At 30.1% G+C, this 18,668-nt stretch overlaps 1 protein-coding gene across 1 annotated transcript; it reads left to right on the forward strand.

Annotated features, from left to right (window-relative positions):
• Positions 1–324: 324 nt before the first annotated feature.
• LOC113367757 (rho guanine nucleotide exchange factor 18-like) lies at positions 325–18,443 on the forward strand. Its single transcript, XM_026609340.1, is given in 30 exon segments — positions 325–436; positions 1,515–1,603; positions 2,485–2,598; positions 2,601–2,698; positions 3,415–3,574; positions 3,658–3,818; positions 3,928–4,029; positions 4,119–4,312; positions 4,622–4,692; positions 5,680–5,774; positions 8,584–8,634; positions 8,864–9,107; positions 9,187–9,281; positions 9,355–9,470; positions 9,583–9,702; positions 10,029–10,162; positions 10,371–10,517; positions 10,519–10,659; positions 10,741–10,898; positions 10,970–11,079; positions 12,719–12,865; positions 13,080–13,271; positions 13,419–13,495; positions 13,597–13,850; positions 13,928–14,123; positions 14,204–14,318; positions 14,399–14,456; positions 16,078–16,222; positions 18,128–18,258; positions 18,344–18,443. Coding segments are annotated over 30 exon segments (3,927 nt in total).
• Positions 18,444–18,668: the final 225 nt, after the last annotated feature.

An 18,668-nucleotide genomic window follows, 5' to 3' on the forward strand; every position in this document is an offset into this window, starting at 1 on the left:
AAAATATCATTTTTTATTTAATTTTCGAAAAAATTTTCGAAACGATGTCATACGCCGCTAGTTTTATGCCAAGATTCGTTTATTTAGAAAATTTAAAAGGGTGCTACATATAATTTTGAGGGTGTTTTTTCAATCTTATAATACATAGATTAACTATGTACATTTTAATATGTAAGTAGGTACTTATATATTCATGTCAAATATTTGTATGAACTTTATAGACAATATATTTTTTTATATATTAGATGAGTTCGCAGACGACAGTGACGAAGATCTGGTGATGGATTACTTATCGGTATCTGGTGCGGAGTGGGAACTGGAGGCATGGCGGCGGGAACGCTTCTGGTGCGGTTCCCGGCCGCTCACAGCAGCCCCTTGGTGCCGACCATCAGCGTCACACCACATTCTCCGAGTGGCAAACAGTATCCGGTATTAGGTAATTAATATTGATATTTGTACTTTTGATTCAGTTATCAGAACTTCTGTACGCAATAGTCAATATTAAGTGAAACTTTAAAAATATCTGCTGAAAAATAACAGGGTATATCTATGCATAAACCACTTTAAAGTTATGTACTAATTGTAAAATTTAGTTTATTGAGATTTACTATAAAATTACTCGAGAGAGACCATGAGCTTTGAGAGCAGATATTTAAATGAAATGATTGAACGATATATCTATCAATATTTGATTATACTTGCAGAGCCAAATAATAATACCAATTGAAATCATTGATATCTTTAATAGCATTAGTAAGTTTTCAATAAAATTTGTGTATTGGGATTCTATCATAAAGGGGCACAACTAGTGTAACCGCCTAAAAAAATGTGATTTTTGGAATTTATATTAAAAAAACTACTTTATCAATCATTTCAAAATTTCAGGAATATATTTATACATGTTTTAAGAATACACAGTAAAATTTTTGAAGAAAAAAATTAAATATTTTTCAAGTTATCGTCGATCTCCAACGGCGCAACACAAAAAGGCCCTTCACTGCTGCAGTGATTCCGACGTGGATAAAATTTAAAAAATAAAATTCTTGTTAAAATAGATAATATTGTCTGTAAATGAACGACGATAAAGAAAAAAAAAGAAAATTCCAAAATGACGGCGTTTTTTAAAAAAAAGTCTGACCCGATCAAAAAATCGATAGTTCATTTTACAGAGAACCATATATAGAATATGTAAAAAAAATTTGGTAGTGATCGGATCATTTGTTTTTGAGTAATCGCTGCAGCAAATTCGGAAAATGCTATTTCGAGAAAAACGCGTTTAAAGATAAAATGATCGTTATACTATATACTATATATATATACTCTTTAAATGGCTGTGACACAAAAACTATTTAAGATATCGATTTAAAATTTTGGTATGTTACTTTTAAAGGTATAACCTATCGAAATATGGAAAAATTGAAAATTCGATTTTTTGAAAATTTTACACTAGTTGTGCCCCTTAAACCTATTTGCACGTGTATATTGGCTTAATTCATTGTATTTTAAAATTTCAGAAGAGGCGCTTATAGACTTGCAGACAATAAATGCGGCCGTCAAACAGATGAAAATCTCACAAAATCAAACTGTTTTACAAAGTCCTCCTGTGAGTAAATTTTTATATTTAATAAGTAAGCTATGTTGTTCTTTCTGTTGAGTAAATATAAAGCTTTATTTTTATTTGTAATATTCTTGTAAATTGCTTGCATTGACAAAGTATACATAATGCAATTGCAATTATAGTGCTCGAGAAAATTTGTTTTGAAACGGTTTAACATTGGGTATTTCTTATTTTTCAGAATTGTTATTAATACTATCAGAGTTAGTATTTGTTATATTATATTAGCCACTATTATTATTTTTAAAACTAAATTATATAAACTCAATTATATATTAATAGGAAAGTTGAAAGTATTCAAATATTGTATAATACTTCAGAAGCTTATATTTATTAAACTTTTTAAGTCAATTTTCATGCAAGTTTAATTGTGCATTTGAAATTATTATGATATTTGTTGAACAAAATGTGTTAATTTTATCGATTGCTTTTTACTTGTTTTATTTCTAAAAAAAATCATAAAGGAAATATTGTTACCATATTATTTTGACAAAACATTTGCGCTAAATTAGATAAATGCATCATTTGTGCTAGTGATTTAACCCTTTCCACTCGCAAATTCCGAGATTTATATGAATTTTGCCATCGGAACGCTGTCATCCGAGTGGAAAGGGTACAGCAAATATCTTATGAGCAAAGGGTAAAGCATCCGAGAGCAAAGGGTACAGCAAATGTCTTATGTACTTGTTTGCTGAAGGTCATTTATCAAAAATGAAGGTACTAGGATATCCTATTGAAACAATTCCAATGAAGAGTTCGAAGTTTCCAAATATAATCTGTCTTGAATGAATGTTTGAGTGAATTTATTTATTATTGAGTTTAGCATAATTTAATTTTTAATTGTCTTTATTCTATATTTATTATGACAGAGTTTGGAATTGTCAGCTCGCTTGAGCGCCTCTTGCCCTTCATTACCGGATTTAGTTAATTGTACTGGTGCAACTTGCACTGGTAGCGCAGGCGCTGGTTTCTGGGGAAGCACTGGTCTACCTTGGGCACTGGCGGACCACCTGGACAAGAACGACGCTCATCATGGACTGCTCTAGAAGACCTTAGGGTCGATAAAGCCAAAACACATCGCAGGTTCGTTTTATATAAAAACACTCATTATATTCAACACTTATTGGTAGTAATATTTAGAGATAAGCATTTTAAAGCATTGAGTTGTATACGGCAGAAGTACTATATTATTATTATACGACTTTTCCAGAGTCGAAATTATTTCTTTACTTATTTCTTAGCTTTTTCAATATATGCCACATACATTATGACGGTATATTATAATATATGCGTATATAATTAACAATATTGTTTGTGTTTTTCTATGATTTTAGATGTTAATATTAATCCTTTATTACTATGATTTTTATACGAGATATTTATCAAACTACAATTATTATCTTTGTTTTAAAGGATCCTTGATGACATTATATTTCGACAAATTTCGAAATATACATTTAAATTTAAAATTTTAATTTGAAATATTTATTTTATTATGAATTTGTCTCCAATAAACTTGAAAAGCTGGTTAAGCATGTGCGTTGTATATTCAGCTTAAATTTAGATGTAAGCATATTAGATTTTAAAAGATTCTAATTATATTTTATGTTACATAGAAAAATCAAAACATTAATGCTAGATGTTATTTAAGATTTTATTCGTATTTCTTATCATTTAAATTGAAATATACAAGAAAATACAAATATTTGAATATCTATTACATGTATCTAAAATTTGTCACAAACTGTCTGGAATAAAAGTTAATTATTTAATGTAAAGTATATGTATTATATTTCCAGCATAAGTTTAAGTAGTTTGGACTCTGAGCCTGATTCTTCTATGACTGATACACAAACGGGACCTGCATCAAATGTAAGAGCAATTGCGCATCATAGAAGTCGAGATCCACGTTCCGCTGGCGGTATTTCAACACATTCTTTGAACGAGGCTGATCTACAGGTTTAAATATGATTTTTTTTAAAAAAAATTCATATTACAGAAGATTATATTGTATGTAATGTTTATGTTATATTTACTTTTAGAGTGATTTTAATAAAATAATAGTATTACGAGAAGCGCAATCAAGGCTAGCTCCAGTACGTCTACCTTTACAAAAATCAGTTTCTACACCCAGCATTGCACCTTGGACTGAAAATAATGTTGAAACGCAAATGCTTCCAGTTTCCTCAGGAACAATGTCAACGTAAATCTACTATTTCTTATATTTATACTAAAAGTATCATTACAGCTAATCATGTATTTTATGTATATGCCAATGATATATTTTATGTATATGTGTAAATTTATTTTAGGGGGCGTACTGGTACGGAAAGTGAAACTGAAGAAGATTCAGTACAAGATAGTAGGAGGCATACACAACCTGCGGCTGCTGACCTGCACCGATTGCTTGCACAGTAAAATATTCACATATTTATCTACAATTATTTATGCGCTTGATTTTGATTCAGTTCTTAAGTTGGAAAATTATTTCTACTTTTTGCAGATCGTATGACCAGCATTCGGAGAAACGCCGCAAACGTGGTAGTTTATTCTTTAGGAAGAAAAAAGACAAGGATAAAGAAAAAGAGCAACGTGTATTGGAACGTGTACATCATGTTTGGGGTTCTACTATCACTCAAGGTTGTTGTGATTGGTGCTCGAAGCAACTTGGCACCAAGCCGCAAGTCACGTGTGAAAGTAAGTTAACATCTAACCTCCAAGTTAATAATGTTATGTTATAAACTTAACATTAAATTTCTCCAAACAGTCATCAAACATTCACAACGTCAAATATTTTTGTATATAACGTTTTTTGAGGTTTATTTTCTAACAGGATTTCATCATACCCGGACGCCAAATCATTGAATAACAGCAAACATTTTTAATTGAAGATGAATATCTATTTTTAATTTAGTACCATAATTTCTTAGAAAAAATCTTATATTTTCATATAATTATTAGATAGAATCATAATTTAAGAGTTTATATTTTATTGTTATATTTCAGATTGCGGAATAACTGTGCATTACAGTTCATGCAAGGATCATCTTTCCGATTGCAAAGGCAAAATGTCTAAGGTATTGTGAGAAAATAAAATAAGTGGCATTTTGCCTTAAGTTGTAAATGATTGACTTAATTAATAGGAAATCAATATATTAATTTATGAGTGATTTAGAGTTGCTGCAGAAAATATAAAATTAGCAAATCCGATTCTCTCGCCAAAATTTAAGAGGGTACTCTTGTGTAGAAATTAAAAAAAATCGTTTTATTTTTTGTTTCATATTTTCAAAGTTTAATTATCTAAGAATATGGATACGAGAAGGTTTTTGAAAATTTGAATTATTTTCAGAGATATAGGCATTTTACTGACTCGGTCTTCATACTGGTTTGGCTTCACGCAAAACTTTAAATGCGTTTTTTCTCAGAACAGGCTTTTTCAGTACTGTTGACACGATTTCTCTAGTTTTAATCGACCGACTTGAAATATTCAGAGAGTCTTGTTTATAGACCTATCTATAGCCTGAACTAGGATTATCCCCAAATTCCAATTTTTACTATTTTTAAAAAATTCGAGAAACTCAAAAAAAAAAAAACAGTAAAAAAGCACTTTTTTTCAAACAGTCGCCAATTTTTTTTTAAAAAAAATTTTTACTCATTGCTAGTTCAGGCGATTGCCACATCATTGTAGATTAATAATCTATTTATTTTTTGCATTTCCGATGGCTAGGAGGGCTGAAATCATGTCAAGACTGAGGTGCTAATTTTTTGAGACTACCCAATTTATCAGCTGCCGGTTTTCACAATTTTCAACTTTTTTATTTTTTAGTTTTCGTTTTGTATTTTAATAATATTAATAAACAAGTGGTAAAAAATGGACAGTAAAAATATTCATTGCTTTCTTTTATGACACTTTAAAAATGACCTAAAATTCATCGCTCTACACTAGAATACCCCCTTAAACATTTCTTCTGGAAGTTATAACATAAAAATAAAAATAAAGCAATACTCACAGAATATATTAATCATCTATAAATAACTTCAACTTATAATTGCATTATTTATAGCTTTCTCTCAAATCTTCCACAATCGGCGCATCTATTCAAGCTCGCAGACAAAGCTCGGGAAAGCGCGGATCTTTCACGCAAGCTCCACCAAATAGGTAATAATTTTTTTTTTATTTAACATGCATGGCGTCCGTGATGTTTTTACATTGGCATAACAATTTATTCCTTATGATTGAATAAAAGACATATATATTAATATTTGAATCAAATTTTTACATATTCTTTAATTAATTATAATTAGTTGCATAATGCTATTACCACATTTTTAAGTCGTTCTAATACATTTGGTTTATTAGAATCTTGCATAAACTCGTACTAATAATAAAATTCAGATTATTTTATATTTACTAGTATTATTTTGGGTAAAAATACAACTTATTACTGCTTTTGGTCCACATAGCTTATGTAGCTTTAATTGTGCATCTTAAAAAGATTTATGCTTTGTTTAATCTTTTTATTAAATTTAAGAAGACAATTATTAAATTATCTTTTGCAATTTTGTTATAAGTTTAAGAATTATTAAGTGCATGTACATAAAATCACTTGAATATCTAGAGAGAGACATTTAATTGGTTTTATCATTAGATTACTTTCATATAGTTTTGATTTTTGGAGATAGAAAATACATTTTTGAGAAGCAGAAAGTTGAAAACCAGAAATTGTACTAATCTTTAAATTTATTGAATTTATTTATTGATACATTTTTCCACGAAATATATGGGTTTTTTCATACATTAATTACAAAATTATGAGAAAATAATCTCGTAATAAATATTAATTTTCATCAGAGATTAGTATCCGAAACACGTTTTGCCAGGATACTTCACAATTTCCCAATAAACATAAATCAATTTAAAATAATAATGTCAAATTTAAGATCTTGGGCTTTATGTAAAAGTAATTATTGGTAGCTTTGTATATATGGTAATATATAGTATTGTTGAGATTTATGTGACTACCCAAAAATTATTTTTTTTCTTCCTGCATAAATAAGTAATCAGTTATGTAAAACAATTTATTTTTACACAATTGCATTTATATTTAAATTCCTGGTCAGCACATTAAAAATCTTTGTGTTTATCCATCATACTTTTCTGAAACCTCACAGTAAGAAGGTGACTGGATGTTATTCGCCATGGCGTAGGGTTGCCACAAAATTGGGTGTTAAGTAAGTCCCTAACAAAAATAAATTTTTCAACATTCTTTCTTCTTCTTTGCATTTGAATGTTTGAATCGAATAGAATAGGTCGTTTTTATGAGTTGAAGTGTACATTTTATCTTTCTCTCTTCAGAATCCTGCATATTTATACTAATGTTGTGATTTATTATAATCGTATATATACATATAATTTCAGTTGTCCCTTGTTTTTTCAGTATTTTTTATGATCTTTTATTTTATTTTGTAATTAACAACTTTTCGTTCCATGATTAATAATAATTAATAACAATTAATAATAATTTTTGCTCCAATCAATCTTTTTATACATTTGAGATTTAGTTCTATAAGTTATTGAATTTAGATATTTCATTTTACATTAAAATGGGAGAGGTGGGTTATATGCCTCACTTAAAAAAATATTTTCTAGTATTTTAACGCATAACATCTATTAATGTATTCAAAATCTAAATATACTATCGATTAGTTACTATCGAAAAAATGTGTATTTTATTAGCATATAAAATATACACGAAACATAAAACATACTTGTATTTTGATATAAGTAGCCACATTGGGCAAGAAGTAATTACCTTCTAAATAGTATTTTAAATTGAAATGCAGACACACTTGCGCTCTCAGATTCATATTGGTTAAATATCAATCGTTTCAGCTTTGAAGAATCTGATATTATTTATTTGGTATTGGACGTTTAGTAATAACAGCTTGATAATAATGGGCTCAGGCTCAACTTTACAGTTTTGTCTTCGAATATGTTGAGATTAAATCAGACAGCTTTTTGAACAATCAAACAGTTGCCTAAATAACGATTCTTATTACTAAAATCTTAATATTGAACGATCGATCAAAATATAGATATTAGCAAACAATTTTGGCAATATTCTAATGAGGCATCTAGCCCCACTTTATCCTAATGCAAGTATAAATCATCCGTTAAGGTTTCTTGACTTCCTTAATGTATAACTAAAGTTAATGTACTATCTAAAGTTTCTATGTAAATTTGGAATATCATTTCTGCTTATTGTTTCGGGGAACGATTTATGTTTCTATATTAATTGGTTGACAACTATGTATCTTCTGTCTCTGTCAAGAACACATTTTTCATAGGCTTGTTTCTAATGTTAGTATGTTAATGTTAATTTTATATTGATTAGTACATAAGTAAATAAATATTAATCATTTAGAAGTTAGCTTCGCCGAAATGACATTTTTTCTGTTAACTTAATTCAGTATTTTTTCTATTTTGAGCTATTAATCTAATTGGATGATTTACTTTATCTTCCATATATGTTATTATTAACATTTAGAAATCTATCAATTGTTAAATCTATTTATAATGATTTGGTTTCATGCGATTTATTGCAATAATTAAACGAAGTGTTTCGTGACAAGTATAACTATTTTTAATTGTTAATGTTGTATCTCATCTTACACAGAACTACATGATACTGTTTTTCACTATCTCAGGTAATGAAGTCTTTAGCATCTATTAGATCTACAATCTTTGGACTATATTACTATAATTATGTTTTTTATAGTATTACTATTGTATTTTTGCTGTATATCTATATATATATATATATATATATATAATTTTCAGGTTCATCATTGTGTTACTTGTTAAAATTGATTTGTTAGCATGTATAAAACGCACAAATGCGCAATTGTCTTGCAACCTGGAACTTGTTCATATTTAGCTTTTCTTTAATTATTTGAATGTTTTGCAGCGGGCATGATGGGGTCGATATCACTTCACACGCTAGCCATGATGGAGTAAAGTAAGTTTGAACGTTATTTACTTGAAGTAATTAATTAAAAAATGGATTTTGAGTTTTTATTCAGTTGTGAATATCAACTAAATGAATCATTTCATAATTCGAACTATACAACTCTTTTACTGATATTTTTGCTTATATTAAAATATTATAAATTTCTTCTTCGGTGCTATTGATTGAATAAAAAGTTTTTCAAATAATTTACTAAATTGATTTTTTATTTATTCGGCAGTTTTTCGGATGATGCGCCACTTGTGCGATTTGAATTTTTGGAAGAAGCTCCAATAGGTGCTCGAGAACTTTGTTCTGACCCTTTGCTGGCCCTATGCGCTGATGAACCCGATTCTTGGACTCCTACTACAGCCCGCGAATTGTTGAAACAATTGAAAGATAAACAAATAAAACGTCAAGAACACATATATGAATTTATACTTACCGAAAAGCATCATTGTTTGACGTTAACAGTAATGCAAAAGGTTTGATTTTGTAGAATGCACAAATTGTAATGTAACCATTTTGAACATACATTTTTGAAATATTGCTTCATTTGTTTAGGTCTTTGTTGAAGGTCTTCAAAAGCATTTTCAGCTAGGGGCAAATCTAGATCGAATGTTTCCGAGGTTACAGGATCTAACTGATTTGCATCTAGGGTAATTTAAATTTGAACTTATTTATAATTAACTATATAAATGTATATAATATTATCGTGATTTCTTGTTGTAGTTTTATGCGTAGATTACGCACTAAACAACAGGAAGGACCTGTCGTAGATTCATTGGCTGACATTTTATTAGATATGTTTTCTGGACTACAAGCCCAAAGACTAAAGGACGCTTACGGTAAATGAAATAAAGAGTTCTGCATAATATTTTGGAAGTTTGAATTAATGACTTTTTTTAATCGGCCGAAAGTATATGTGCAGCCGCATTTCATATTAAATATTTATTACAGGTGAATTCTGTTCCCGACATAGAGATGCTTTAGAAACGTATAAGTATTATATGTCCGCTGATCCAAGATTTGTGGAATTCATAAGGCATTGTCAAATAACACCGCAATTGAAAAAGAAAGGTAACTAATAAAATCTTGAATTTAAACATTTATAATTATCAGTTTCTGATATACAAGAGCAATGGTGTTGAAAAAATGTAAATTGCGTGACTCTTGATTTCTAATTTTCTGACAAAGTTATAAAAGCCAAATTTATATTAATCATAATTTAATGATTTTAGAACTTTCCAAAAATACTTAATTATAAAGTAACGGACTTTACCATAAGGATCTCAAATTTTCATAGTCTGCTCAGATTAAACGAAAATAAATTTAATCCGAGTTGTTATTGAAAGTTATAAAATTGCTTTTAAAATATATTATTATTATTTTTTTAACCATTTCAGGTGTTCCTGAGTGCATACTTTTTGTCACTCAACGATTAACCAAATATCCATTGCTAATTGAACCTTTAATTAAAAGTTCAAGAGATAATCCGCAAGAACAGGAAAAACTAAGAAATGCTTTGGCTCTTGTAAAGGTGATTATTTTTATTATTATAAATATTATTTTTATTTTGTTAATAATAATAGTGAAATTTTGTGTGAGGGCTCTTTATCTGTAATGTATTGCTTAGCTTATTAAGCAAATAAACAAAAACAAAGGTAATAAACAAAACCATGTTTTAGATTTTTATTGTGTAGATGCGTCACCTCATTTTTTTAAAATCGTTTTCATGTATTTTGAAGGAAATCTTAACGGAAGTGGACGCTCGGGTAGCTTTAAAGGAAAAAGAAGATCGTAAGTTAGAAATTTACAATAGGATAGATGCGAAATCGTACACTGTCCATCGTGGCATCAAATTTAAGAAGAGTGATATTCTTGCGGCAAATCGAACTTTTGCGTTTCGAAGGTCTCGCCATGCTTATGCAAGGACGAGGCAAAATGCAACTAGTAATGGTGATAGTACTCAGTGATTGCTTATTTTTCTTACAAGAAAGTTCTCATAAGTATAACTTCTTCACGCCAGATAATAAGGTGAGTTTTATGAGAGTATCATCTCAAAATAATTCTTTGAATGTTAAGTAATTGTTTTAATGTATTTTTTTTTTACTTAAGGCTGGGGTTGTGTCTTTACAAAAGTTATTGGTTAGAGAAAAAGCAGGTCAGGATACTAGAGGAATTTATTTAATTTCTTCAAACCCTTTGGACCCCGAAATGTTTGAGTTGAAGGTACATCAGCCAAAAGATAAGACTGCCTGGATACAAGCCATAAGGTAAATAGATCTTTTACACTCTGTTCAAATAATTGTATATTTTTGGAATTTTCATGATATTTTTAATCTAGAAATGCTGTTCAAGAATGTCCTCAACCAGAAGAGGAAGGATTTACTTTGAGTGCTGAAGAGCAACAAAGGTTACTTGAAGCGAAGCAAACACAGCTTCGTAATATTGTCTGTAAGTATATGCATTATTTAATTAATAATTAAATACATAATTCCATTCATTTATTTATTATTCATAATTATTTTTGACATAATTTATTATCATTTGTCAATATTTTAAGACATAACATATAATTAATATTTTGTGTTCTAAGCTGGACCATCTGCAATTGAAGGTAACTTAAATCAATTTGAACTTGGTTTTTGAAGTATTTCTAAAAAAACGTTATGTTAAAGCTTTCATTTTACAATGAGAAGAACATATACGAGGTGTGTTCAAAAAGTACCCGGAATTTTTAAATTTCGCGGGTCTGTAGTGTCTGATTGTCAAAAATTTTTTTTTTATTGTGTTGGTATACATGCCCCTAAAGTATGATGAAATTTTCAGCTATATTCACTGTTTACTTTGTCTGTGGTAGTCGCTAAGGTTCGACGTGTTTTTCTGAGCTCGGAGATTTTTACAATGGAAGAATTGAAAAGTCAAAGAATTTGTATTAAATTTTGCGTAAAAAATGAAATAAAGTGTAACAAAGTGTGTGAAATGTTACAAAAAGCCTATGGTGAGTCTGCTATGAAAAAAACAAGTGTTTACGAGTGGTATAAGCGTTTCCAAGATGGCCGCGAAGACGTTGAAGATGACGAACGCTCCGGTCGACCCAGCACGTCAACAAACGATGAAATGTGAAAGAAGTGGAAAAAATGGTTATGAATGATCGCCGAATCACAATTAGAGAAGTTGCTGATGAAGTTGGCATATCAATTGGCTCATGTCATAACATTTTTTCAAATGTTTTGGGCATGAAACGAGTGGCAGCAAAATTCATTCCAAAACTGCTAAATTTTGACCAAAAAAGCAATCGCATGAACATCGCTCAAGAGCTGTTAATGACGTCAACAACGATCCAAGTTTGCTTGAAGGGTCATAACTGGTGATGAAACATGGGTGTACGGTTATGATGTCGAAACCAAAGCCCAATCGTCCCCAATGGAGAGCCCAGATGAGCCAAGACCGAAAAAAGCACGTCAATTCGATCGAATGTCAAGGTTTTGCTTACTGTTTCTTTGATTATAGCGGCATAGTGCATCAAGAGTTCTTACCACAAGGTCGTACGGTTAATAAGGAGTATTACCTTGAAGTGATGCGACGTTTGCGTGAAGCAATCCGAAAAAACGCTCCGATTTACGGAAAAACATTCATGGCTGTTGCACCACGATAACGCACCTGCTCACTCGTCGTTGCTTGTTCGTAATTTTTTTTGGCCAAAAACAATACCGTAGTCATGCCCCAACCTCCATATTCACCAGATATGGCTCCGTGTGACTTTTCCTATTCCCAAAGTTGAAGAGACCCATGAAAGGACGGCGGTTTTCCTCGATTGAAGAAATAAAGGCCGAATCGCTGAGAGTGCTCAAGGACATATCAAAAAGTGAATATCAAGGGTGCTTCGAAAATTGGAAAAAACGCTGGCATAAGTGTATTATATCTGGGGGGGACTACTTTGAAGGGGACCACATTAATGTAGACGAATAAATAAATATTTTTTTGAAAAAACGAAAATTCCGGGTACTTTTTGAACAGACCTCGTATACATATATATATGTATATATGTATATATATATATATAAATTTATAAAAGAATATTTGAAAATAGGGGCTCTGAGACAAAAAGATGTTGAACATGCCTTATTGCTTGAAGAGAAGATGGGATTGCAATTAAAACTTCTAGCAGCAGCTGGATTACAAGGTGTACCCGATCCACCACAATACAGACAGCTTGTAACAGATGCAGCAGATACTGGTAAGCAAAGTTACCAAACTGAAATTTGATACCATAATATTTATTAAGTCAGATTCGTCATTACTGAATCCAAAAATTACATAAAAAAATTAATATAAATATAAGTCCACAGAAACTTTTTCATTCGAGGTTAATACCTTGTAAAATAATGATCTCTATTGATGAGGTAAATATAATAAGTTAAATCAATACTAACGCATTTATCCAAATGTAGGTCTCATCTGGCGAGAAGTACTTGGTGCTGTACAAGAAGTTAGTTTACTTGCCAATTCATTGTATGCTGCTGGCAGCAGCTTGTCCAGGTCAGTGTCTTCGGCTGGTGAAAGGCAAAGTAATGCTTATGAGTCGCCGACACTTCCGAAGCGTGCAGAAACATTTGGTGGATTTGACAATCCAAATCTCAGAGGTACGAAAAGTCAGTATGAATGCAAAACATGTGGATTTTGTTACATATTGCATTATTATATACATACATCAAATAATATTATTTTAATATTTGTAAGGATAGTATTTCATAAATGGCGTTAATTCACTTGTCCGTTATTTATTTTAGGATTGATTAAAAAATTTCCACAAAAAGAAAATAGCTCTGAGAACGTTGATGGGCGCATATCTCACAAGCTACCTTTAGTGAGTATTGAATGTTTTGACTGTGTTGTATTTGCAATTAATTAATTGATGTAAAAGTGCTGAATAATACAAATTTATTGATGTATTGAATTTTACTAAAGGATCGTCTTCCGTGGAAAAGCGCCGTTTTGTCAACTGTTCCTATTGGAGTTCTTGAAAATCATGACAATATTGTGAATAATTCTCAAGAAACATCAGATCAAAATTCTACTTTTTCTGTGAAAGATATTAATCCAAATGATTCTCCTGCTTTATTATCATTAGGAAGGGAACAACAGAAAGCTGCAGTTCAGCTATCTCACTATGTTTATATGTTGCTATGTATAATATCACAACAAATGACAAGCATTAATAGGTGAAGAAAATTTTATCTTCTGATGTACTACAGTATAAATGATTATACTAAATAAACTACAAAAATATTACTTTTAGTTTGCAAGCCCAAATTTCCGCATATCAGGGCACTGGTGCCCAACCGGGCAACGCTAAATATAAGCATAATGACCAATTAGAGGAACTCAGAAATTTACAGGATAAGTTGACAGTAGAAAAAGAGGCGTGGAATAGAGAGCGAATAATGCAGGAAGCTGAACTCAAACAAACGAAACAGGAAATATTAGCATTGCAGGTACAATCGCGTCTTAATTTTTTTTTTTTTGTATTTTATTATAATGGATAAAAGGAAATAAATTTATTCTATCAATTCAGGAACATGTCAAAGCTGAACAAGAAGATGTGCGACAGCAACGTGAACAACTATACCGCAAAATGGAAGTATTGTCTAATCAGGGTCTTTTAATAAGCATCAGTGGCAATTCCAGCCGTGACACCTCCCTTAACTCAGGGAATATCTGTTTGTTCAAAAAATTTCAATGCCGATTGATGATGTTAATAAACAAGTAGAATCACCAGAAAGTGGTCAAAGTGGAAAAATAAAAGTGGACAAAGTGGAAGTGGAAAAGTAAGACTGATACTTTCATCAAAAAAATTTACACAGTTGTTACTTTTATTCTACCATCATACATGATAATAGTATACATTACATACATACAATAACCTATAAGTATGATATACGTATATATACATTATATATATAATATATATATATATATATATATATATATATATATTGAATAGTCTTGAATTTGATGTTGATATTTGTTTAATTTAGGTTTAAAATTCGGGCGTAACATCAATAAAAATAGTATGAGAGTTTTTTTTTAAAAGTTTATTTAAAGCCATATTCAGCCATTTTATTCAGTCGTAATCAAATTAACTATGAAAATTAAAACTAAATGAATAATATGTAAGAAATTTCATAGAAAATGATAATAATAATAATAAAACACTTACAATTTTGTATCCTAATATATCATATGCTATCACTAATTGCAAACTCTTTTATATCGGAGAAACTAGTCAAAACCTGAGTAAACGCCTTCGTCAACATAAAAATAACTAAAAAATCCAAAGCAATTAAGACGATGTTAACTGAGCATAATAAAATTTTAAACCATAATATAGATTTTTTCAACCCTAAATTTTTACATTTTGAAGAGAACGTAATTAAAAGAAGATTTGCTGAGGGATTGTTTTTGCAATTGCATACGACAATACGGTCATAAACAAACGCTTCGACAATATGGCCCTGAACGAAACAAACACATGGTTTCTTAATAGTGTGTCAAAATTTCTTAAAAAATGACAAGATCTCATCGCTCTTTAAATTTCCCGTAAAATTTGAACACATGCTAAAAACTGCTTGAAGAAAAATGTGACATTTCTATCTTAAACTCCGAAGAGTAAATACATAGTTTTGACAACTTGTTGAGTTATCATGGTTATTAAAGTGTTTTTGTAATGTTAAAAAATATATATTTTATCAATGTTCACCTTCTCATACCATGGATTAATAATGGTTTCATATAATATATTAGGATACAAAATTGAAAGTGTTTTATTATTATTATTATTATTATTATTATTGTTTTTCTATGAAAATTCTTACATATTATTTATTTAGTTTTAATTTTTATAGTTAATTTGATTATCACTGAATGATGGCTATGATGCTAGCCGAAACGTATGAAATTTAAATAAACTTTTTAAAAAACTCTCATACTATTTTTATTGATGTTACGCCCGAATTTTAAACTCAAATTAGACATACACATATATATGTATATATATATATATATATATATATATATATATATATATATATATATATATGTAACCAATATCGAGCACTGTGAAATAGAAATGGGAAGTCTCACACTATTTTTTTATGAATCGATTTAGAGTTTAAATCTGCTCACAAACCTGTTCTAGGGCGGTACAACCCATTATATATATATATATATATATATATATAAATAAATTCCAATTAAATTTTCATATTGCAGTTGGAGTAAGTCTGAAATAATATATATATATATAGCATTGTTAATACTGTTCATTAAATTAGATTTATAAATTCAAAATTATTAAGCAAATAGCAGAATTAAAATTTAAACCAGTGCTTGTCTAATCAACGTCCAAGTGAGATATCCATCTTCATATTATATTTCCTATATTCACAGGCCCCATGAAGCCAGTTTACCTTTGCAATTAATCAGCGCAACAAATCAACCTAAAGTACAACAGCAGTCCATCAAACAGCAAATACCGCTTAAGTTATCACATCTTTCCAATAGTAAGTCCAGCGCATCATCAACATCATCTCATGTAGTTACATGCGCCAATAGTAGCGTCCAGCAAATGCTGCCTATGAAACTAAGTCAGACACTAGCCAACTCTAGTGGACACGCGAGCGATGGAACCGGTTCGCTGTCCAGAAGATCAATTGGAGGAGGGGTAGCCTATCATAGGCTAAGTTCTGGTTCGCCTATTGTCGACGTAAGTTGAATTTGATTCACATATGATATCTTTTAAATGATATATTTCGTTTTGAAGTTATTGTTACAATTTCTTTAGATTGAATAACAAAAATTGACATTCTGCTTTTAGAAACGTCGTTGATAGAAAATATTAGTATATATATAATATATATATATATCTTCTATATATAAAAAATAAGTCGGGGTTTTCCTTCTTGAAAAATAACTCCAGAACGCACGAACCGATTTTTTGCATTCGTTGGAAGGTCTCGGCTCGCAAGGTTTATAGCTAGAAAATTAGTGGTGCATGGCATCGTGCCCTAATGCAAATTGCGGAAACTTCACGCACCGTAATATAAAGTTCGAGAATGAATTAGTGAGAAATATCAGAATTATGCTGGTTAAGTCAACTAGCAATCTTGCCCGCAAAGAATAATGATGTACACGCACTGAATTTCACCATTCAATCAAAAATGCTGGCGATTGGTGAATACAATGATTCCGACTGGTCTTCCGTTTGACTTCAAACGATTGCAATTTCCAGTTCGCTTGCGTTCGCGATGATAAGGCCAATCGCTTAGGTTTGCGGGATAAATTTCAAATAGATTATTTAGAGATCATTGTTTTTCACAAGGCAGTTGTACGTTCCCTGTTCACGAGTTGGAAAACCATCCGCTTTTTTTGTGTTAACGTCAGACCAAAAAACAAAAAATGTGGTTTACCAAAGAGTACTTCAATGAAACGGATAATTGGCGGATTCAGTTTCATTTACTTAGAGAAGTTCAACTAAAAAAACACTTCATTTTTGTAATCGAAATAAATTCATTACTGTTGTGCAATAAAATCAAATTTTTCCTTTTCAAATATAAAACAAACAAAAATTTCTTCATCTTTCTCACGAAACCATCTGGTGGCGAAACGGAATTCGTCGGGTTTGCTAGTATATATACTTATATATATATATATATATATATATATATATATATATATATCCAAATCTGATACTGATTCTATTTAAATTGAATTGAATAAAACAGCCAATGCATCGAATGTACAAATGTTTATTAAAATTTTTATATGTTTTGTGACAATATATATGTTTCATCATTCAGCTAAAAGAAATTTACAATATAAGGAAAAGTTTTAGAATTAAAAATAAAACAATTAGAAAAATTAATTTAAAAAAAATTAAATTATACATACCAGACCAGGAAAAAACACATGTTACAATCACCACAAATACAACAATTACATGCCAATACTGTAGGAAAACAAAAACAATTTGAAAAAGAACTGAAAAGGGTAAATGTAATAACGAATTTTAAAACACTGCATGTATTCTACGCATAAATCGCAACGAACACGAGAGACGTACGACCGACAAGTGGTAAGTATGACTAACACGACATGTTTTAGAGGAAGAGGATCAATTAGGGGCGTAATAGAAAATCAGATTTACAGAAGTTAATCGAATTTTGATAGCTTTCAAAGAAAGCAAGAAGAACTGCGTTTATCACACAATTTGAATTTGAAAAGAATCCGAATCCTGTTTTTTTTTTATTCAAAATTTAGTTAATATCTGTAATCTGATTTTCTACTACGTCCCTGATTGATCCCCTTCCTCTAAAACAATGTCGTGTTAGTATTTCTACATTCGACGCATGGGCTGTATTCAATCATACATATATATATATAATATTATATATATATATATATATATATATTTGTTTAACATATTTTTTATATATTGCAGGCGATTCCCACGGGTGTTCATACCAGAACCGGAAGCAGCCCGGCTATGATGCAGGCCACACCTTCATCTGAAAATAATTCTGGTGCCAATTCACCAATTAGCACTCAAAATGCAGGAAGTAAACCTGGAAGGTAAACAATATTTTTTATTTATTGGTTAATGTTTTCATTATAAATTTATATAGTTTTTAACAAATGTTCATAAACTTTATGGTAGAACAAACACTTATCCAAAGATACCAGAAAAATTCAGAACGCGCGGTCGCAATCATCTGGAGCTCCTGAAGAAGAAGTTATGTTTTTCTGAGGGTCTCTGAACAGGTGTGTTCGTCATGTATTATCAATCGTTAGAATTAATTTGAGAAAAAATAATAAATGATTTATTTGTATTTTATTTATCTATGGTTTGCTGGCAACTTACAATTGAGAACATCAGCTATTTCTTATATGACATAATGAATAATCAAACAGATTTAGTAGCTCTGCTATGAAAACTTTTATTTTTAATAAAAGTTTTATATTTAATAAAATTACAGAACTTT

This window comes from Ctenocephalides felis, unplaced genomic scaffold (assembly GCF_003426905.1).
Source record: "Ctenocephalides felis isolate EL2017-DRISC unplaced genomic scaffold, ASM342690v1 CF-g0.4_SCAFFOLD_00730, whole genome shotgun sequence".
NCBI lineage: Eukaryota > Metazoa > Arthropoda > Insecta > Siphonaptera > Pulicidae > Ctenocephalides > Ctenocephalides felis.